Source organism: Gavia stellata, chromosome 4 (assembly GCF_030936135.1).
Source record: "Gavia stellata isolate bGavSte3 chromosome 4, bGavSte3.hap2, whole genome shotgun sequence".
Lineage (NCBI taxonomy): Eukaryota > Metazoa > Chordata > Aves > Gaviiformes > Gaviidae > Gavia > Gavia stellata.
In genome coordinates, this window is record NC_082597.1 from 24,621,214 (window position 1) to 24,643,772 (window position 22,559).

The following is a 22,559-nucleotide window of genomic DNA, read 5'->3' on the forward strand; positions in this document are numbered from 1 at the left end:
AGAGAACTTTTAATAATTACTCTTAGCTAAAGGTGAAGTGGAAACTAATCTATTTTGAAAACTAATATAGCATTAAATTTCAAAACACTGTGCAAACCTTATGTAAATTTTTTGCATGTTTAGAAACTGCAAGTCACAACATGTCAAAGTTGACCGTGAATTTGTATCTGAGAATATACCTGTTCTTTCTACCTGTAAAACTAGATTTTGCGGTTAGTGCTGGCTTTTTTCCTCATTGAAATTGCACACTCCTTTCACAGGTGTTTTTTGAATGTCATGTTACACATTGCATAGTAGATGAGAGTAATCACGAATGAGCTAATATTATTCACAAAAAAAGTTTCCATTTATTATCAACCTGTGTAAAGGCTTGAGTCTGGGTAATTCTAAAGTTCCTTCTGACACAGGAGAACAAGACAAGTCAAGTCAGCTGTACAGAGCGCCAATCCTGACTCAGCAACAAAGTCCCAGAATCTTGTGCAACCTCCAATCTAATAAAATGCTGAAATGGGAATAATGTATAGCAGGGTATAGTTTTTTTAGCTGAAGGTTGATTCCACTGTTGAAGGAACACCATGAGTAGCATCAGCAACAGTGAAAGGAAAGACAAATGCTAACACCTGGTTTCTGCAAAATAGCTGAGTTTCCTGAAGCTTGTGTTTGTGTGGGTTTGTATCTGGAAAGAATGAAACAACTTTAATGTATGTTAGCAGGACAGTGTGTTTCAGGTGTGAGGAATATTGAGCTGTCTAATTGTTTTGGCCCATTTTAACTTACTTAGCTCTGAGTATGGCTTACACTTAGGTGACTTACATATTATCTTTTAGTCAAAATATACACTGTATTCCCATTTATGACACTACCTGAAAATCATCATGCTTTAAGTAGTTTCATTGTGTATTAAACTGATTAAACTTACGTTTTCTACAGTAATTTTTTTTGCGAGTCCTTTAATAACTAAATATATCACTGTCACTTAAGCTAGCAGCCTTTCTTTTTCTTGCACAAAACATTAAGGTTTTGGATATTAAATCATTTAGAGTAGCATTGTCAGATTGCTGAAATAGCAAAAAAGAGCCATCATAGTGCAATATTTGGCTAAAACTGTCAACTTTAATCAGAAAACTCTTATATTTGTTGTAATCAAATAAACACATGAACAAAAGTCATTCTGTAAAAGCTTATGGAAGTGCTTTTGGTAAAAGGTTGAATAGAAATAGGGTTCCGAGTCTAATATGTTTATTGGAATGGATCACAGTGGTACAGCCCTGCTATACAGTTCTGGTACCAAAGGAGCTGACTATAAAGGAGCTTGACATTGTATCAGAGTTCCCAGCATTATCTTTGTTTAGTTAGATACCTTTCTTATCTCTGTCTCATAAATGTATTGTATCTTCTCTCTGGTTTTTTTTTTTTTTTTTAAGGTTGCTCCTAAAAAGGTGAGCTGCTGCAGGGACTTAAATCATTTACCCCTTAAATCGTACTTTCTTGTTCACGTTGTGGTGTCTGAGGAATTTTATACCAAACTGAAAGTGCAGTTGCAAATGCAGTTGCTTCCTGTGCCGGAATCTCAGGAGTGATGCCAGGGAAGTTAGTAATGTCTCTTTTGCTCCCAGAAACCTACCTATTGATTGACCTACTTATTTGACCCTTAAGGAGGAAATTGGAAGGTGTCGATCCAATAAAACCAGAAAATATCTGCAAGGAGAGTCTCTTCAAACTGCAGCTGTAACTCAATAAGAAATAAGCTCTGAGAAAAGAATGCTTTGTCACTGCTGATTCGATGCGTGATTCCTTTTCTAGCTTAGTTAAGCTTACCCAGAAAGGAGTTGGTCCTCAGTATATTTGAAGAGGAATGATTCTTTTGCTTTAATTCAGTGTGACTCTTCCCCGCTAGCCCTTGTCAAAATTAGCACTCAGTCACAGTGGCATCAAGAGTCTGAAAATTTTAGCAGAATTTAAAAAAAAAAAATGCTTGCTGGCATTGGTTGGAAATACAAATTCTGTGGGTAGAAGAACTAAATAGAGAAACTTAAAGGCAGTGTTTAGAATTTGTGCAGCATTTTTGTTTCTTGAATGTCTTGAGACTTTAGAGTGAAATTTCACATCACATACTCTTAAAATAGAGTACGTGATACAGCCTGTATGAACGTCTATTTATCACCTTGTCCCCACAGGACACCTTTGTAGTTGCAGGATTTAAGTTGGCAAAATCGCCTACAGCAAGAGAGGATGGTAGACATGGTTGCCACCTGGAGGTGTCTGAAGAAGCTGGATCAGCCATTTATGTACGTGGGTACCCAACCTTTTTCACCTTTTTTTTTCCCAAATACCAACATAAACATTTTGCTTTACAGTAGAAAAAACAATAAAATCTATTAGAATCTGAAGTACTACAGATTATTTTAGCTGTCCATCAGGGAACAATCAGAACACGTTTGTGTGTGCATGCATACAATTTTATAATATCCCTATCCATGCAAGACCCAGATTATCTCAGGCCTCCCAGGTAAATTTCTGCTTGTTGAGTGCAGAAATTTGACCTTAGTTGGCTTTAGATAGATCCCTAGAGCTGTTTAAGCCATTCTTGTGCATAATATAATGCAGTAATGCAGACAAGGTAGAGGGTGCAAGACTGGTCTTGGGTCTATCATTTTTAGTTTTCTCTGGGCTACGAGTTTGTACAGCTTTAACTCACATCATTACACTTTGCCTTTGAAATACATGGATTCCTAGATTCTTAATTTTTAAAAGAGAATTACACCCCTTTTTTCTGAGAATAATACTTGGTTTTTTGTATTATTCTCACATCAATACTGGTCATCTTAAATGCTTCCTTCTCTTGAGATATGAGAGTAGAGATACGGGAGTGTTCTGCTGCTACTGCTTTTTGTCTGTGGTAATACATCAGCAGTGCATGTTTGTTGTGGCCACTATGTCTTTGCTTCAAGAAACATTTGCTACCCTTTTTAAGCCTAAGCATTAGTATTTTTAAGGTTATAGGACTTACAAAAATTACAGAAGATTTAAGATATTATTCTACATTTGGAAGCCTGTAGTTGCCGGGGTGGGAGAGGGACTGGGTGTGGAATGAAACTAAGGTTTCAAAAACTTTGTTGGACACTTCAGTGGCGTATTTCTAATATTTCTTATGAAAGTTATCCCAACAGTTATGGGCTTCTGGTGAGAAAGTGTTGCACATTTTTGATCACTCTGTGTCTCTTACTGTTAAAAAGAAGGATGATAGCACTGTCCTAAACTCTCAGTGACAATGCTGCAAACTCCGTTCTGTAGCCAGTGAAAAGGAAAAGGCACCTTCACTGGAGAACAATATAGCATTACACTCTATGGTGATTCCTTTAAGCCTATCCATCAGATTTTGAAACAAACTTAGCAATAAAAATTTAAACACAAAATCACATATAAAAGAGACTTACTAAAATAAATTGTGTGCCAATGTCAAGGTTTGAACTTTTTTCTGTATAGTTGTTGTCTGACAATAATTTTAAATTTAAGAAAATATATTTTTTTATTTCAGAAAGGTATTTTTTTCCAGAATTGACCTCTATAAATAATTAAAGATTAGCATATAGCTCGATGAGAAACAAAATGAATTAAAATTATAGTGCAGACTGTTTCATGACATTATCTGTTGATAACAATGATATATAGGAAGAAAAAGTATGTCTCACTGAAGATAACAGATAACAAAACTGTGCCCTGAGTCTGGGCAAATGTGTCTAAAAGTACCTAAATTTTAGGTACTACATGAAGCATGCAGTTGAGTATTGGCAGGACCTCAAGACATGCTATCTAATCCCAAGAAAGATGTGCAGCTCACTGGCTGTGTGGGTTGTGCTGAGGAGGTGCCTATCTCATCATTGACCACAGAAAGCAGTTTGTGGCACTTCATTTACTGACACACTCATGGGATGCTTAAGATTAATACAAACGATCTGAATTTTTTGTGTGCCTCACTTTCTCAATTATAACTGTTCACCTGACTATTTAAAATAAATAGCTGAAGTAAAACTAGCTTCAGGAATGCAACTGAGGGTGGAGAGCAAAACCAGATTCCTAGCGGGAGTCTGCACTGCAGAGGCAATACGCAGCTGTGACATGGGACCCTGTGTCTGGCAGACAGGTTGTGGTGATGCATCAGGATGGCAGCTGAGCCCTGCGTTTCTCATTATAGGGTGCATATGTGTTGGTGGAACTTCAAATAACCACGATTAGTTCTTTAAAAGACCTTACACTGAAGATAAGTCTGGCTTATAAGCATGGCTCTAAAAGCCATTACTCCCCCAAAGGGGAGTAATGAGTCACTGAAAGTAGACCTGCTTTAAGCATTGACGTGTACAAAACCTAAACCCATTTAAGTTCCCTGTTAAGCAAGTCACTATTAGAAAGTACAGTTTTAAATTTGTGGCCTCCAACTTTCAAATGCTGACTGTACTAAAGTGACCTGACTTGTATTCAACCAAGTGCGTTTCTACTTTAGAAAATGTATATTTTGTTTAAAGTAGCTTTTGTCTGAGTGTAATTGGAGTAAATATTATTTTCTTTTTTTCTGTAGGGTAACATTTTATTAGTTTCAGAGGTGATTCACATAGCAAAAGGGTCTATAGTGCTGTTTTATATTTGCTTATAGTGTTATATTTGCTTGTTATATTTGCAATGCCTTCAATTTTGTAATCAGAGTGGTTTTTTTCTCCTCAGATTTACACTGTACCAAGAACAACTGCTACTTCAGAAACTGCATCTGTGGTAAGTTTATATTTGGGATGTTTTTAAACCACGTGAGGCTAACTGCATGTAAATAAGAATGTGTGGAAATCTTTTTCTTTCCTGTTTATTTTAATTCCATACTCTCATCCCAGCAGTCATTTGTTTAGCTTTTAATTTTGTGAATAATACACCTGGAAAACAGAATAAAATATGAGAAAGTAGTACTTTTTCTATACTTGCAGTATAGTTCCCATCTCAATCTCAAAATAGGCTGCATGTTGGTTTAGGAAATATGAACTAGAAAGGTAACTTCCATTCTAAAGAAGATTGTATGTTTGCACTTTAAAAAAAATGAAAATATGTATCTTCCTTTGATTTAAAGTCAGACTTCATGTAGTGATCTTAACATTTCTTTTGATTACTGTTTGGAACAAGCCTTTATGCGTCTAAATTAAAATTGTACAGGAAATAGTATATTAAAGGCATAGAAATTGGTGTATGAAATTTTACTGTTCTTTATCGTAAGGTTCAAGATTTAGTACTGAAGATGATACAGCTTGGCTTTGTGTTAATTTCATGAAAAGTTTCTTTTTTTTCCCCCTGATATAGTAGTTGAAAACCATAGTTTTCAGTCAGTTTGGCAGAACTTGTATTCTTTAAAAGAGGCTAATCAGCACATAACATAACCTTAAAATGAGAGGAGAGTAGTCCTTAAATAGTAGAAGGTGGTCCTTAATTTCTTTAATCCTCCAACAAATGTGCTATTTTAATAGGAAGACTTACACAGTGGCTGTGAGAGGTAAACCCCCCTGCCAAAGACAGTGAGACTGCCAATAAGAATTATAACAAAATTATTTATGTATGTGCTTTAAAAAGCCCTTTGGATGGACATGTTAAAATCAATCAGTAATAAATTACTTTCCATCGTTCTTTATTATAATTACTTTTATTCTCACCTATCTCATGTACTGAAACTTACTTGAACTGACTGGTTGGTTTATTGTAAGGAAGATGCAATCGCAAAAAAAAATGGAAATAGGTCTTGTGTGCTTTATTGCCTGTGAACATATGTATATTTATCTTTAGAGAGTCTGAAGTGAATAAGATAGAAAGAAATAGATAACCTTTTTTTTAAGATGAAATAAAGCATATCTGAGGGTGGATGGTGTTAAAAGACAAAATTCTGGGTGAATGTTTGAATAATTTTTTCTTCTGTTCCCTAATTTTATCATGCCTTTGCAGTCTGTTGCACCAAAATATGTGTATACTCCTCTGAATCATCTTAAAGATGGAACTATAGTGAATTTGTATGGCGTTGTGAAATTCTTCAAACCTCCGTATGTAAGCAAAGGAACTGGTATGTACTATATTCAAGAGATTTAAAATCTCCTTCTCCAGACACAACTATTCTTACTATGTTTATTAAAAATTAACCTGAACAACAAATTCAGGTGATCCTTTGACCATGGTTCTCAGCTAACATCAAGGAAACAGAAAAACAAATAGATATGGGGTATCAGAGTCGGTTTAGGCAGACTGGTGGAGATAGCAAATGAAGAAAGTATTTATCAAGCTAATACTATCAGTACAAAACAGGGAAAAGGACCTGTACAAAAAAAAAAGTACAAAAGCCCTGCACTTGTCCTTGTGGGAAAGGATTGTTGTGTAACTATGTGCAATTCTTCCTTGAGATTTTGACAATATGTGTTATGATATGCTATAAATACAGTGCCAGCATATTGGTTTCCTGTAGAAGCTGTGCAACAACTGAAATAATTTTTTCTCTCTGTGAGGTGAACACTTACTGATTGTGCTAGTTTTGCTAGAAGATTGTATCATTTCACTAGATGCTCAGTAAGTACGCAGCTAGGTGATATCCCTGCTGAATTTGATTAAGCAGTAGAATTTCTTATTTGATTCAGATTAATCAAAGTATTTTCTGCTTCTTATAAATTTACTGTGCATTTTAAAGTTGGGGATTTTTTTCCCTTCTAAATTTATTTCTAACCGAACAAAAAAGAATAGATTATGATGGTGACTCTTGATTTTTATGGTCTTAATTATGCATGCCAGTTTCTTGAATAATGTCAATAGCCATGAATTTGGCTTCTAAATACAGAAATTTAAGAAGTGAGCATTAAATCAGGACCAAGAGTTAGTGGCTTGTCTGCAAAACCTTTTGCAGACAGATCTGTGTGATCTTACTTGCTGAAAAACTGTCAGCAGCAGGCTGAAGGTGATGCACTCAAGATAAGCCAGTAAATGCCTTTGTGTGAGCACAGTGCTATACCTGCAGTACCATGGCTTCCAGAATGAAGTTTGCTTACAGTTAGGTAGCTTGAAACATTAAGTGAAATAGCTGAAAGCTGTGCAAACATGGTGACACACCCAAAAAAAGTTCCAAGTCCAACTAAGGTTCAGCTAATGGCTTCTCTTTTTGAAGACCAAGCAATCTTCAGCCTTTGTTTGAATCAGTTTAGAGCGTATGAGTGGGAGGAACATCTGGCAGGTGTGTGCAAATGTGCGTATGCTAGTTTCAGTATGTTCAGCCTAACTATACTGATATAATCTGTTTTGTGGGCATGCTTAATTTTTTCCATTTGGTGCATGTAGTATTCTTCTAGATGAACAGATGTACTGGTATGAAAGACCCTATTGACAAGCAATTTTGGTCTCACTTGTAGCTGAAGTGTGGCTTCACTGTACTTGTAGCTAAAGTGTGGTCTAATGCTTGCTCACAGAAAAGGCAAGACATGTGTGTGCTACTCTCTGGGCTATTGTACACTGAGTGTCAGCTGTACTTAAGGCAGCCACTGGCCCGATCAGCAGTCATAGTTAAGTTATAAAGAGCGACATAGGATTTTTCAAGAATATATTACATTAACTGGGTCTGCAAGCTAATGAATAGATTTTGGGAATTCAGCAGCATTTTTACATACTGTTGACCATGTCAACAGAAGAAACAATGTATCCGCAGCACTAGGGCTCAGCGCCCTGGTGTCTGCAGGAGAGCAGTGCTGTATTTCCCATACAGTTAGTTGTCGAAATGTATTCCCATTTGTGTTTATTATAGCAGGTGACAAGGCTTGCTCCGAGAAAACTTTTCTGCTCTAGATTCTTACTCACTGTTGTGAAGGCAGTAGTGTTCCCCAAATTAACTCTGAAACATAAATAAAAAACAAGCCTGAAGAATATGGGATAATCTAATTTAAGTGTTAACATTTAAAAATAGATGTAGTCGTTAAGTTGGGAACTGAGCCAGTAACGGTCTGTCTGGGTTTATAGCAAATATAGTGCATGTTTGTTTCTTCTCTCTTGAGACTAAATTAGAATTAATATTACCATATTCTACATAGTCATTGATAAACTAAAGTTATTTTGCTAAACAATAAATTGCAAATCTGGAAGATAAAATATTGTTTGGATTGTTTTATGTAGGAAAAATTAAATGGCAATTGTTAGAGAAAGCTGTGGAAAAGTTGGATGTCACTGTTTTTTCAGAAAGTAATTGTTTTTTGATAATACTGTAGCCCAGTAAAAGTGGAGAAGTACAAATTCCAATTGTTTTACATTATGAATGTTGAAACACAACAGATATTCCTACATGTAAATGAGGAATAATGGTAAGTGAAAGTATCTGCAGGAACTCAATGCATTTACACTGGAAACAGAAAAATGTTCTGGCATCTAATTAGAAATGCAAACATTCATCAAATACTAAATTGTGTGTGTGTTTGCTGTGCGTATAGCAAATCAAGTTATACTGCTAACTTGGAAGTAATAGTAATAAAAATTATTCTGCTCCTAGAGCTGAATACTTACGGACCTGTCGTGTGATTTAGGTACAGTTAAATAATACTTAATATTTGGAATTATTAATTCAAAGAAAGACTCCAGAGGGAACTTATCAAAGGTCGGCGATAGGTTCCCGGATAGCAGTGAATGGGTGGTGTTAGGTTGCTGGGAGCTTAAGGAAAAGGATTTGGGGTTGCCAGGAATGAAAAAGGATCGAAAATGGGAAAGCAAGCTTGGCTGGGTGTCGGTGCCCAGGCGCTGGCAGCGGGGGCTGCGGGGCGGCCTCTGTGAGGGGAGGCCGGGGCTGCCCCGTGCCGGACACAGCCGGTTCCAGCCGGCTCCAACCGACCCAGCGCAGGGCACGGCTGAGCCCCGCAGCCAAGATGGGAAAACAAGTTAAGAATGGGCAAAATGCTGCATGGCAGCAAGGAGTGAGGAAAAAAGAAAGTGAGAAACAGCCCTGTGACACCAAGGTCAGAGAAGGAGGAGGGAGGAGGTGCTCCAGGTGCTGGAGCAGAGATTCCCCTGCAGCCTGGGGAAGGGACCTCGGATGAGCCGATTGATCTACACAGCAACCTGTGGAGGACTCACACTTAAGCAGGATTATCCCAAAGGACTGCAGCCCATGGAAGGACCTGTGCTGGAGGAGGAAAAAAGTGTGAGAAGGAAGGAGCAGGAGAGAAGAGGAGCTGTTATGGACTGACTACAACCCCCCATTCCCCATCCACACTGTGCCGCCCAAGGGAAGAAGAGGGGAGGTAGAGATGTTGGGAATGAAGAAGTGAAGTTGAGCCTGGGAAAAAGGAGGCAGGGGGGAAAGGTGTTTTAGTCTTTGTTTCTCACCATCCTACCCTGTTTTTATGGGTGATAAATTAAATTAATCTTCCCCAAGTCGAGTCTGGTTTGCCCGTGACGGTAACTGGTAAGTGATCTCCCTGTCTTTATCTCAGCCCACGAGCTTTTCCACCTTATTTTCTCCCCTGTCCTGTTGAGGAGGGGGAGTGAGACAGCAGCTGGGTGGGTGCCTGGCCACCAGCCAAGTTCAACCCAGCACACATGCTGGGACTCTCCAGGTTTTTCAGACTTTCCTGTTCTTTGGGTTATAATAAAATGAGGATAAATTTGGAGAAGGGATCTTGAGAAACAAGTGTCCTCTGAAGATAAGAATCTCAGGGGAATCAAAAAACTCTTTAGCTTAAAAAGGTTAATAACACATAGTCTTTATGCTTTCTCAAATGGAAGGACCAAATCAAAAAGTTTATAAAACACTTCCTTTGGGTGGGAGATCTCACCACTGATATTCTTTCCTGCTTCACATGCCACTAAAATCTGTAAAACACTTCATTGTGAAAGTGCAAGTATAATCTAGACCCGTACAGAGCAGATGTGCTGGTTTTGACTTGGGTAGAGTTAATTTTCTTCATAGTAGCTAGTATGGAGCTGTGTTTTGGATTTGTGCTGGAAACAGTGTTGATACACAGGGATGTTTTAGTTATTGCTGAGCAGTGCTCACACAGTGTCGAGGCCTTTTCTGCTTTTTACGCCGCCCCACCAGCGAGTAGGCTGGGGGTGCACAAAAAGTTGGGAGGGGACACAGCCGGTACAGCTGACCCCAACTGACCAAAGGGATATTCCATACCGTATGACGTCATGCTCAGCATATAAAGCTGGGGGAAGAAGAAGGAAGGGGGGGAACACATTTGGAGTGATGGCATTTGTCTTCCCAAGTAACCGTTACGCGTGATGGAGCCCTGCTTTCCTCGAGATGGCTGAACACCTGCCTGCCAATGGGAGGTAGTGAATAAATTCCTTGTTTTGCTTTGCTTGTGTGCGTGGCCTTTGCTTTCTCTATTAAACTGTCTTTATCTCAACCCATGAGTTTTCTCACTTTTACTCTTCCGATTCTCTCCCCCATCCCACCTGGGAGGGAGTGAGCGAGCAGCTCTGTGGTGCTTAGTTGCCGGCTGGGGTTAAACCATGACAACAGAGAACAGTATTTTGTTTTTAATATAAAAGATTGATATTTCAATATTGATTTACTCTATTTGGTCTTTTCTGCACAGGCTGCCAAACAACATCTGTCTGTCATTGTAGTGAGCTTTTCAAAATCTTCATTTTGTGGTGGTGTCTGGTGATTTCTTGCTTATGCTAGACCTGCTCAAATGCTATCAGTCTTACGATATCTATGTAGTATATCGATACATAGAATACATATATATATTTATCTCAAAAATTACGCTCTCACTGATATTCTCAGCCTGCAATTGTAATAGATTTCTTAGCTGTGTTTATAAGGAACTGAAAAGATTAGCTTTATCTTTAATAATTCAGGATATTGCCAGTGGTGAATGGAGGTACCTTCCTCTTGAAAAATATTGTAGGTTTAAAACTGAGGCTTAAAAGCAAAGAAACAAACAAAACAAACCCCATAAACCTTTTAAAGGTTTTGTTTCCTTTGTTCACATTGCTGACAACAAAAAGCGTAAGAAGGAAATGAATCAAATATGAAAGTACTACTTTCACTCTTTGAGTAAATCATGGAAGGGCAGTTCTTGAAGGATCACGTGGTCTAGATTTGTCATTTGTCCGGCTGCTTTAAAAAGGCTTTGGGGACACGAGGACTTTGAACGTCTTACTTAGACAAGCACTGATTGCTGGAAATTATTAGGACAGCCATTCCTTCCAGATATGTAAAAACAATAAAGTTAAATGCACTGACTTGCAAGGTAATATGTTCCTGAAACAACTAGGACAGATTTTTGCAGCTGAGTTATTTGACAAGTTCATCACTTCGGTTTCATAAGTAGTAGAAATTTAATAGGGAAAATGATTATTTACTTAACAGCTAGTCCTTGCCTAGATGTCATTTATAACTTCCTAATACATATTCCCTGTATATTTTCAGTTGGTAATATTAGAAAAGAACTAACACAACAATATCAATGGAGATCAGGGACACAACTTGAAAAGTTTATTTATGAAGATAGTTGTGATTCACTTGCTACTTTATCATGAAAATCTCTAAAACAGTTTTAATTGATTTGGGGTTTAGTGTAAAAATATTTACTACTCAGTTAAATATTTCAGTGTTGGTTTTGGGGTTTTTTACACAATCCAGAGTTATGTCTGCTTGAGAGGGTGCAAAATGCTCAATGATTGCTCTGAATTGCCAGGGCATGAAATGGCTCTTGTCAGAAAATTCTGTAGTCGCATTAGATTTGGCACACTCCTGCACTAACACATTCTTTTTCTAACACTGTGTTAATGGAATCATACAGCTTTAAGCTGGCACCTGCTGGAAGCATGGGCAGTGGAGCCACTGTACTTAATCCATATGGGTCTTTATTCACCGTATAGATATGCCCCTAGATATGAGATACTGCTCCTTCTTACATGTATTAAAGCTTAAGGCTGAAGCTTTGCACTGCGTTCCCACTGAAAGCAACTGGTACCTAATTTAGCCTTGTTGGTTTATATAATCTGTAATTAAATGTTCGTCATTTCAATTACCATTGTTGTATTAGACGAATGTTAAAACACTGATGAATAAAGTAAGTTTGCAGTATGATGATAAATTATTATCTATTCCAGAGAAAGTTGTTTTAACTGAGCTCAGGGCTCAGGGCTGTAGCTTGGAATGTCTGTACATGAGAATTTTATGTGTTCTGAAAACTGTCCAAGGAAGTACTTCAGGTCCTGCTTGCTACAACAGGCAGATGGGTTTCTGTCTGCTGGAAGGTCTATTGGAAGGAAGTGTTCAAAATTATATTCTAGTTTTCCTTCCCAAATAGTTGAGTCTTAGATATTCTAAATTTTTTAACAAAGGTGATTCTCTCCTCACTCCCCTCCTTTAAGCCCAAGGACATGTCAAGTATTTAGCCTGAGTAAAAACAGTAAATACAAAAGGAAAAGAGTCTCTGTCTTTGTAGTGTCCAATTACAGAGATTACGTGCTTGACCATGGAATTTTTGGGACATTACAATGTGATGCTAGTGCATCCCCAACTCTTTTTCTTTTTTTCCTGCAGATATTAGTCAGTGTTTTCCATAATGCAGGGAAGAATTAAGGCAAGAAGAATCCTTGCTGCTGGTTAACAATAAGTCACAAGAGTAATGTCCTATTTTCCTGGGGAAACCTCCACCTAGCTTTTTCTCTTAGATACATGCAGTACATTCATATGTTGAATTAAAATCTCACTTTAGCCTACTTAAACCTGCATGTGGACAATAACTATTTTTACTAAATATTTCATGGAAGCAAAATTAATAAAGGGTAGCATTTTCAGAAAGTGTATTTCTAAAAACCTTGAACAGTTCCAGGTCAGCAGTCTACATGCCCAAAATACAGCTTCAAAACCATAAATTAGATTCTTAAAGGTATTTTGAAGCCCTCAGTTTTATTTTTATTTTCAATTTTTATTTAATCTTGAGCCAAGTTCATCAACATTCTTAGTCCAGAATTTGTTTATGTAACTGAAAAAACATTACTTTAAACTAAAGCATGTATGCAACTTCAATTAAAAGAGTCAATTTTTAGTAAGTAATAGAAAACCAACTTTAGAGTGCAAAACAAACCAATCGCAGACTGTTGTGGTATCTGGTGGTCTATTTTTGAGGAAGCAAAAGAGTTAAATCTGCAATAGTTTTGCTCTTTAAAGTATTGTGTTCTGTTTTGGTTTTTTGAGGATGTATTTAAATTTTGCAGAACAGAATAAAAACTGTTGCAGAGGTAAAGATAGTGATTTCATTTCTGGAGCCTAAAGATGAGAGTAATGTTCTTTCCCCTTCTGTTCACAGTGGTTTGTATATGTTTCTTTTTTAAATAATCGCTGTTCCCTTTCATCTAATATTGAAGATAAGTAAAAGTTAAAAAAAATTAAAAAGGAAATGAAAAATTAAACAGTTGAATAAATAGTTAATAGAAAGAAATCTCAAGACAGTTACTTTGATCTACAATTTACAATGATGGCATTAAAGTATCTGTTTAGCCCGATCCTTCTGGTAGTTACTGAACGTTTGTGTATCTTAAGTGTATAGCCATCTTAGAAATAATAAGCTGTAGTAAGACATCTTCAGTTTGATTCTTTAGAGGTTTTGTTTTGGGCTTCTGCAATATATGTGTTTGTACGTACACATATATACACACACACAGGAGTGTGTGCACATGCGTGTTATTTTTCTTCCTGTGTTGAACATATTCGATAAGTTGGCTGGTTCAACTGCTTGGTTTTATTGCAAAGACACTTGTGTATTGAATGGCCTCAGTAATCCTTGAGAATGATATTAATGTTTGGTGTAGTTTTGAAGAGAGCATAATTTGCTACAATAATCTCTTTTTTTGTGTTTATTGAAATATAAGAATCAGAAGGCAATCCCTAATTAGAGTCCCTCGCTGCCAAAAACATTGCCAAAAACCTTTTTATCTCTTTGCAGGGGGAAGTTATTGATTAAGGAGAGTGGGTTTTTCACTTAAATGTTAGTCAGGAATACATATGTGATTGCCCAGAAAGGGATTTGTAATTTGATTGATGCTTTCTACCTTAAAAATTTATACAAGTGTGTTTGTTAGGAACTGCTGAAGTCCTCAGTAAAACTAAAATAAATCTTTAATCAGTAAGTCCTAAATGCCTTCCTACAACATCAGTAACTGCTAATCTGGAAAGCTTGTCGCAATTCTGCTTTTCTTACGATGACTGAAAAATAAATTTGTAAGTGAAGCTGTGGGTTTTGTGGGTTTTTGGTTTTGTTTTTTTTTTTATATATATCTGTACACTGTGGAGAGATGCTGACTTTCTGAGCATGCTAATGACTGACATAACAGTCCGTACAAGAGTGGAAATGCTATGGCATTTATAAAAAGAAAGCTATAGCCTGAAGAATGAACCTAAACCGTCATCACAGCGGAGGAAACTAGCTTTTCAATGACTGTTACAGGGCTACAAACCGTTCATATTTCAAACTATTTAAAGTCAGGACCTAGAAGCTTGGAGATCAGAGTTCTGCATGTAGTTAATGTAACCTTCTACTGATCTTGGAATTGTATTGATTTTAAGATAGTGCTTGCAATAATAATGAATTCCTTTTGTTGCCTGAATTTCTTTTCTAAAAAGCTGCTTCACCAAATAGTTGTGGGTTTTTTTGAGATGAAATTAAAAACTAAGTAACAAGTTAAAGTAATTGTATTTTTAAAGAACAGTAAAGGACTACTCTGAAAGGATATAAGAAGCGTGTAAGACAGATGCATCACTCTGTATTTCAATTTAAACCAAACATCCCTTCTCTCTCCTTGTTGTTTTCACAAACACCACTTCTGAGGTTTTACAAGCATCCTTACAGATAGCTGTCCATTTCTGGTGGTTCCTCATATGAGGGACTCAAGCCTGAGTGGGAATACCTTTTCATAGTAATTAAGTATATTAAAAAAAAAAAACCCATAGGTGCAGTTTGGAGTTCTGTGTAGTATCAGCCTAAAACCATTGCTTTTACTGAGTCAATAGAGTATGAAAGTAAAAAATTGCTTTTATAGTATATAAATTTGCTGAAACTGTGTCATATTTTTAAGCCAGATTATTCCAAGTAAAAATTACCAGTGATAAAATTTCCCTTCTTTAAGAAAAGTTGATCAGTGGAGTAAATTTATCTAGTAAAGGAAAATTGACTCCAATATGTAAACTTTTTTTTTTTTTTTGAGCTTCGTAACTGAGGGATTTTGCTTCGTTGGAAAGTATATTGTGAAAAATCAAAAGTTTGAGCAATGACATTTATTATATCGTTTCCTATAACACTGGCATGTTATTTAAATTCAGCAATTCTGTTTAGAGTTTGACTCTTATTATTTATGCAGAAAGGTGAATTCAATTACTGAACTATAATGCTGCTATGGAAAGCAGAAAGCAATTTTCACATTCCAGCTGGAGAAGGAAAGATGGGTGGCTTTTTATTTTTAACCTTCAAAAAGGACTTGCTGGATGAGGATTTCTTTAAAAGAAAATCAGTCTTTACGCTTTGTTCTTAGAGATCTATTTTAATTAGGTTTATTTTAGAAGTGATGTTTTGAGGTGATAGTTAAGAACGGAAGTCTAAAATCACAGAGACGGAGAACCTATATTCTGTAGGTGTTCCCTGACTATATAAAGCAAGTATAATATTTTATACTACTTCGAGTATGATAATTATTAGTCTTTTGAGTATGCTAATTGCACAGAAAATGGAGGGAGTGTGTTAACTTTTTCCCCCTTAAATAGGCAGCTGCACATCTATGAAGCTGACTAGGTTATGTAATCACTACATCAAAGAGTAACCACAATTTTAATGTGGAATGTTTTTGTTATTTCACTCTTGATTCCTGTGTTGGATTATATCAATGCACTGTAACATGTTATCCTGTATCCTCAAAGGACTGTAAATCTATGAACCATATGTTTTTTTCTTCTTAATTGCCCATTTTGCTCCTATCGCTTTGCAGTTGATCTGTTAAATTAACCTCTAGAATTCATACCCGAAGAAATACAACAATCCGTCTTTGGATTGCCGTAGTAAATACTTGCAGTTTTGTCAGCCACTGACTAGACTTTATTCATGTCTGCTTATACCAGCACAGAATGCCAGAATAGGTGCTATATGACACTTGACCTTGTGCCTTTGGTGGGACTGTGCAAAAGAATGATGCTTAGCAATGTCGGAGTGCAATAGATGAGAGTTTATCATTACTGAGTCTGTGTAAAAGTTTTGGGGAGGAAGAAGAGTAGTGGTTTTACAGAAATACTGTCGTTTTTTATATCTGTAGGATATTAAAAAATCTGCAACGATTTCTTGGTAAGCCATTACTGGATTTCTTCATTCAACACTTTAGTCACTCAAATTGTTAGAGGATTTAAAATTTTAAGTTTAAATTATAGTAAAATTTAAGGTTGTATTTGCTGGAAAGGGCAGAATATTACTTTTGAAGTCATAGGCAGTACACATACGAGCATGTATTTTAATCCAGTCTAACATATCTATCTTCACTGGGGAATCTGTTCACAGAATTTACATATGACAATTGTCGTCTTTTGACTGCCTTCCTATAGTTTTTATATAAGGCAAATCTAGTTTTTAGTAGACTGATAGTATTCTCTTTCAAAGCTTCCTACCAACAATTTATGTGTCTGTATCTTTATAAAATGCATGATGGCGATTGTATTGACTTTGTTTTAGTGCTATGACACCTTTGTTCAGTCCCCAGATACATAAAAACTGGTTCAGTGTCATTATCACTAACTGCCTCATAGAATTAGAGCTAAGGGAAGTTGGGGTTTTTTATTTGTTTGGATTTTTTGCTTTTTTTATTTGGGTTTTTATTTTGGAGAGTTGAAAAGGTGTCTGTCACAGGCAAAAGAGATTTGACTTGGGGAATTTAAATCATTGCCATTTAACATAAACATTTAATAACTGATTCAGGTATTGAGAAACAAAGAAAAGAAACATTTAAACTCTTAGGGAAAACACCTTTCCTAGGCTCACCTTCACTCCAGACACCTCTCCTTCCCCCTTCCTAGTCTCCACTGTCCTTGTTATTGTTGCAGGTTACACTGTGTCTTTGTGGGGGGCAAAGGGTGGTGCAGGAGACTGGGGTTAATATGTAGGAGTTCCTTTCTGCTGCTACTTGTTGTTACTCTTCACACACACACACACACTGTACCTTCCTTCTTAGTTGTGTCCTTTGCTCCAATGTGGGTTCCTCCATGGGCCACAGTCGTCTTGTGGGCGTATCTGCTCTGGCATGGACTTACCCACAAGCCACAGTTGCTTCGACCTTGAACTTCATGTATAGTCTTCCCGTGTTTAATTTCACTGTTACAGAAGTTAAGAAAGCTCACACTGTCAAACAAGAAACTTCTAGTCAATTGTTTCAAATTTCAGTTTTATATATAGTCAGTTTCTGTAGTTTGTTCGAATATCAGGAATAGAACTCATAAATCCAGCTGGTGGCCGGTCACAAGTGGTGGTCCCCAGGACTCAGTATTGGGGACCGTTCTGTTTAATATCTTTATCAATGATCTGGACAAGGGGGTCGAGTGCACCCTCAGTAAGTTTCCATACGACACCAAGTTGGGCAGGAGCGTTGATCTGCTTAAGGGTAGGAAGGCTCTGCAGAGGGATCTGGACAGGCTGGATCGATGGGCTGAGGCTAACTGTAGGAGGTTCAACAAGGCCAAATGCCGAGTCCTACACTTAGGTCACAACAACCCCATGCAACGCTATAGGCTTGGAGACGAGTGGCTGGAAAGCTGCCCAGCAGAAAAGGACCTGGGGGTGTTGATTGACAGCCGGCTGAATATGAGCCAGCAGTGTGCCCAGGTGGCCAAGAAGGCCAACAGCATCCTGGCGTGTATCAGAAACAGTGTGGCCAGCAGGAGTAGGGAGGTGATCGTGCCCCTGTACTCGGCGCTGGTGAGGCCACACCTCGAATCCTGTGTTCAGTTTTGGGCCCCTCACTCCAAGAAGGACATTGAGGTGCTGGAGCGTGTCCAGAGAAGGGCGACGAAGCTGGTGAGGGATCTGGAGCACAAGTCTTCTGAGGAGCAGCTGAGAGAGCTGTGGTTCTTTAGCCTGGAGAAGAGGAGGCTCAGGGAAGACCTTATTGCTCTCTACAACTACCTGAAAGGAGGTTGTAGTGAGGTGGGTGTTGGTCTCTTCTCCCAAGTGACCAGTGATAGGACAAGAGGAAATGGCCTCAAGTTGCACCAGGGGAGGTTTAGATTGCATATTAGGAAAAACTTCTTCACCAAAAGGGTTGTCAGGCATTGGAACAGGCTGCTTAGGGAGGTGGTTGTGTCACCATCCCTGGAGGTATTTAAAAGACGTATGTATGAGGCACTTAGGGACATGGTTTAGTGGTGGACTTAGCAGGGTTAAGTTAATGGTTGGACTTGATGATCTTAAAGGTCTTTTCCAACCTAAACAATTCTATGATTCTATAAACAGGTTTATGCTTTGTTTATTAATTTTGCTTCTTTACTATTGATTTGATGCCTGCTGAATTATGATTGTGTCTTTGTGTGTTACTTTGTTTAGAGAGCTTTGTCTTGAATAGTGTTCCCATTCTTGGTACCTCAAGAGAATGGATGTAAGTCTTCATGCAAGTCTGTTTCTAAGAGTTACTATTTTCTTTTTATAGTGTTGAGATTCTGTTGTTGGCTGTTACCAAAATGCAACAGAAAAATTAGCAAAGAACTTTCAGTTTAAATGGGGTCCACAACAGTAAGATTATAGCAGGAGTAAATGGGTTCTGTACATAGATGAACTGTTCCTGCTTCTAGACGGTATGTCTGCATTTTATATGCAGGTCAGCAGTATGAGTAAACTAACTTTTACAATGAAAACTTACATTCTTAAAGTAGGATTGTGAGTTAAAAAATGTGAGTTAAAGTAGGTGGCGTTAGAAAATTGGAGAGTTGCCCAAGCATTTTGCATAATTCAGATCTAGTGATTTGCCCTTTTTTAGTCAGAATGAATAATAGCAGAATCATTTCATTCATTATTCCAGTCTGAAAGCACTGTGCGCACTGCAAACAGTTTAGATTTATCCACTCTTTTCAGAGTACAGAAAAATGCTAAGAGAAATAGTAAATCAGTGTTATACCAGTGTGGAAAAGTACAGAATTATTTGATTTAAAATTTTTTGCCACTCTTACTAATACTGGTTTTGTGCTTTCTCATTCTGACATTTAAGAATGGTATGTTCAAATGGCAAAACCAATGGAGAGTTCACCATTGCAAGAGTTCAAACTTTAGAAATTCTAAATTGTAAATCATTGAATACTGTTAATGCCTAAAAATTGTGCTTTTTTGCTTGAGGATCTTGCTAACTCTTTCTAAAAGCCAAAATTTTGTGTATGTAAATGTATCAAGGTCATCATCAAGGTAAAAATAATAGGTTATGATGTCATTGATCTGCTGAAAAATTTGTAATTTAGCCCTGAACTGTAAGTTTCAGTAAATGCTAACATAATAAGTATCCAAAATAAAAGCACTCTGTCTTCTTGATTAAAAGTAACTAGGACAAGATATGAGGATGTTTGAGGTTCTAAACATACAGACAAGTTGATATTCAGTATTTGAAAAACTCTCAGGCAGGTTAACCAGCTGGCATGCTGTGAAAGAGCAAGTGTACTCTCACTCCATTTTACATTTGTAAGATATCTGAGCACACATGCATCTGTAAGCTGAAATGGAAAACACAGGTTTCATTTATGTCATATGCTAATATTGCTCTATTCTGGGCTGTTTTGCTCTGTCATATTTGTATCTTGGTTTGAGTTTACTTTTTAGGTCATTAATAGAAGTGAAATTCTATTAATGAAGTTCAACTTCAAAAGGGCACATTTCAGATTCTTACTGTACTTTTTAACTACCACTGTGTGACTGTATCCTTGTAGTATGTATCTTGCATATTTTGTTGATGTGAAAGAGAAGTAATTTATGCTTTAATTTGCTTTTAGAACTTGTAGAACTCATTACCTCTTCAGAAGACAATGCAAAAATAAATCTTAGAAAAAGGATTGTACAAAGTTGGACATATGCTCCCCATTTATAGAGGAAGTAATTGAATCCTGAAAAAATAGCATGCCTGTTGCAGACAGAAGAAGTAGTTTTGTGTGTTCCTGGCTCACAGACCTGTGCTTAATCACCCATTTAATTTTCAGTTATTTGGGCTAATTTTTGGCAAGATGGGCCACACTTCAGTTGTTACGTGATTCTTAACTAAATTGACTTTGGAAGAGTTACACAGATCATAGCAGAAAAAAATTGGCCATATGGTTGTTCATCCCAAGTTTAATATTTATGTATTAATAACTCCATAATGTCTGTTATTCATTCAAACACTTTTATATTCTACAGATTATTGCTCAGTTGTAACACTTGTGGATCCATCAAATGTGAAGTTAACGTGCACTCTTTTTAATGGAAATCTAGATTCCCTACCAAAAATCTACAAAGTTGGAGATATTGTTCGATTTCATAGAATAAAGGTATGTACTAGGATGTGGGGGGGTTATGTGCTGCTTTTTTGCAGTGAGAGGACTGTAGGAATAATTTAATTCTTCACATACTGAAGCTGACATGTGGATACATTGGATAAAGCAGTTGATTGATAAAACAGCTATGGTTATGGTATGGACCAAAACTGGAAATAAGCTATCAAATTTTTTAAACAACAACAGAGCACTAAGCTAATATCTCTCTTTAAAAAAGTGTTAGAAGTGGTTATGACAATGCCAGAAAATTCTTACTTTTTTTGAATATTTGTTGAACTAGTTGACAAAAAATCACATGGTAATACTTCTAGATGGACAGAATTTAATTGACATAAATGTGCACAATTTATTCCTCTTCAAACTAATAGAATTGAGGGATTACTTTAGAACTTCTGTTGTGGAGCAATTTAGATCAGCTGGAGAGTTACTCAAGTAAACGTAATCTATATGGGGTTGTTAGTGTGCAATATGCTCTAGATGCTTTGGTATTTTCCTGCCTTACCCCGTATTTATCTGTATCAAAGGCCGTGAAGGAAACAGTGTTTATAGCTTTGGTACTGCTTCTGCTGGATGTTTTTCTTATGCCTGCTGCAACTCCATGGGGAAGAAGAACCACACTACAGAGACTGAATGGAAGTCTTGTAATGCTGGACCATACTTGAAGAGGTGCAGAATAGTACCAAAGACATGATTTACCATGTTACATATTAATTCACAAGATAACCATACATAATTATATATTTTATTTATGCTTAAAATAATTATAGCAGAAATTAGTAAATGTCCTGAAAGAGGCTGGTTTAAAAAGAAAATTGCATATTTGAACTCTCTTGAGAGATCTAGGAAATTTAGGAGTGTACAAAAGGATGATGAAAGGGATAAAGATCAGTAGTGCTAAGCATGTACATTTTAATATGCTGTAGCAGGAGAACAATGAAGAAAAAACATGACAATAAATTTAAAAAGTGGTAAGATTTATCCAGTAATTGAGATTTGTACCACTGAGATTATTAAGAAAGAACTTGTTCAGATTCAGAAACAGTCTTCAGTTGTTCATGTATATTATAAATATTTTCAATTGAGAGAGGCATTAGCTAACTTATTCTGGGTTGGTATAAAGCTTCCTGTGTACGGAAGGGTTAAAAGATGGAATTTTGGTCCGTGGATGGACACTGGGTGAGAAGTAGATAGCTGAGAAAACTGCAACATTGGGTGAGAAGTAAATAGCTGAGAAAACCGCAGTCAGCACAAGAAAACAGATGGTTTATTGTCTAGTGTTTGAAATGCTGACCATCGAGATAAAGAGGCTGAGCAATACAGGGGAAGGACAGGGAGGACGTGCAGTGGTGAAAGAATACAAAGCACAGTTCGTAATTTTGCTTGCCTTTTAACATTTTGCTATCGGCTTGAGCATGTTTGATACGTGACTGCTGGATTATGGTAATATGCTGCGTGTACAAAGCCTACGAACCAATAGACGGGATGGCTATGGCGCGTGCAGCGCGCCTGACCAGCGGGCACATGCGCCATAGGCTCCCTATGTTGCGAGCTGGCAACTGAGGCGTGTTTTGGCACCTGCTGGTCATGTGTGTCGAAATCTGTTCCTCTGCAAATGTATAAATACCGGGATTTCCCGAAAAGCAGTGGGCCAGTGTACGGTGAGGTCACCGTTGCCTCCGTGGGGACACCCACGTAAAGCTGGCACCTACCGACTGCTGGGCTGAGCGCGCGGCGCCGGACGACACAAGAATGTACGGACAGTCCATTTTCCTCATGGTCCTCGGGTCGGTAAGACAATTGCTTTGCAAGATACCCTTAGTGTAATGCGTGCCTGTAGGCAAATGCTTGGGTTTTTTTTTTTTTTTATTTTTCCTTGTAGTCTGTGTATATGTGTTTACCTTTCTCAGGAATCCTCGAAATCACTCTAAAACACTTCCTTAGGGTCATCTTTATGTATAATTTAGATTTTGAAGCTTGTGTTGCTAATCAGTACCTGAGATGTGTTGTTAGTCTTGGA

General features: G+C 37.3%; 1 protein-coding gene across 1 annotated transcript in view; it reads left to right on the top strand.

The window, feature by feature from the left end:
• Positions 1–22,559, top strand: part of POT1 (protection of telomeres 1) — an 88,596-nt gene that overhangs the window by 19,966 nt on the left and 46,071 nt on the right. Inside the window, exons 5-8 of the mRNA XM_059816364.1 lie at positions 2,178–2,288; positions 4,720–4,767; positions 5,971–6,085; positions 20,406–20,536. Of these exons, the coding sequence (XP_059672347.1) occupies positions 2,178–2,288; positions 4,720–4,767; positions 5,971–6,085; positions 20,406–20,536 (405 nt within the window). The remainder of the gene's footprint in view (positions 1–2,177; positions 2,289–4,719; positions 4,768–5,970; positions 6,086–20,405; positions 20,537–22,559) is intronic.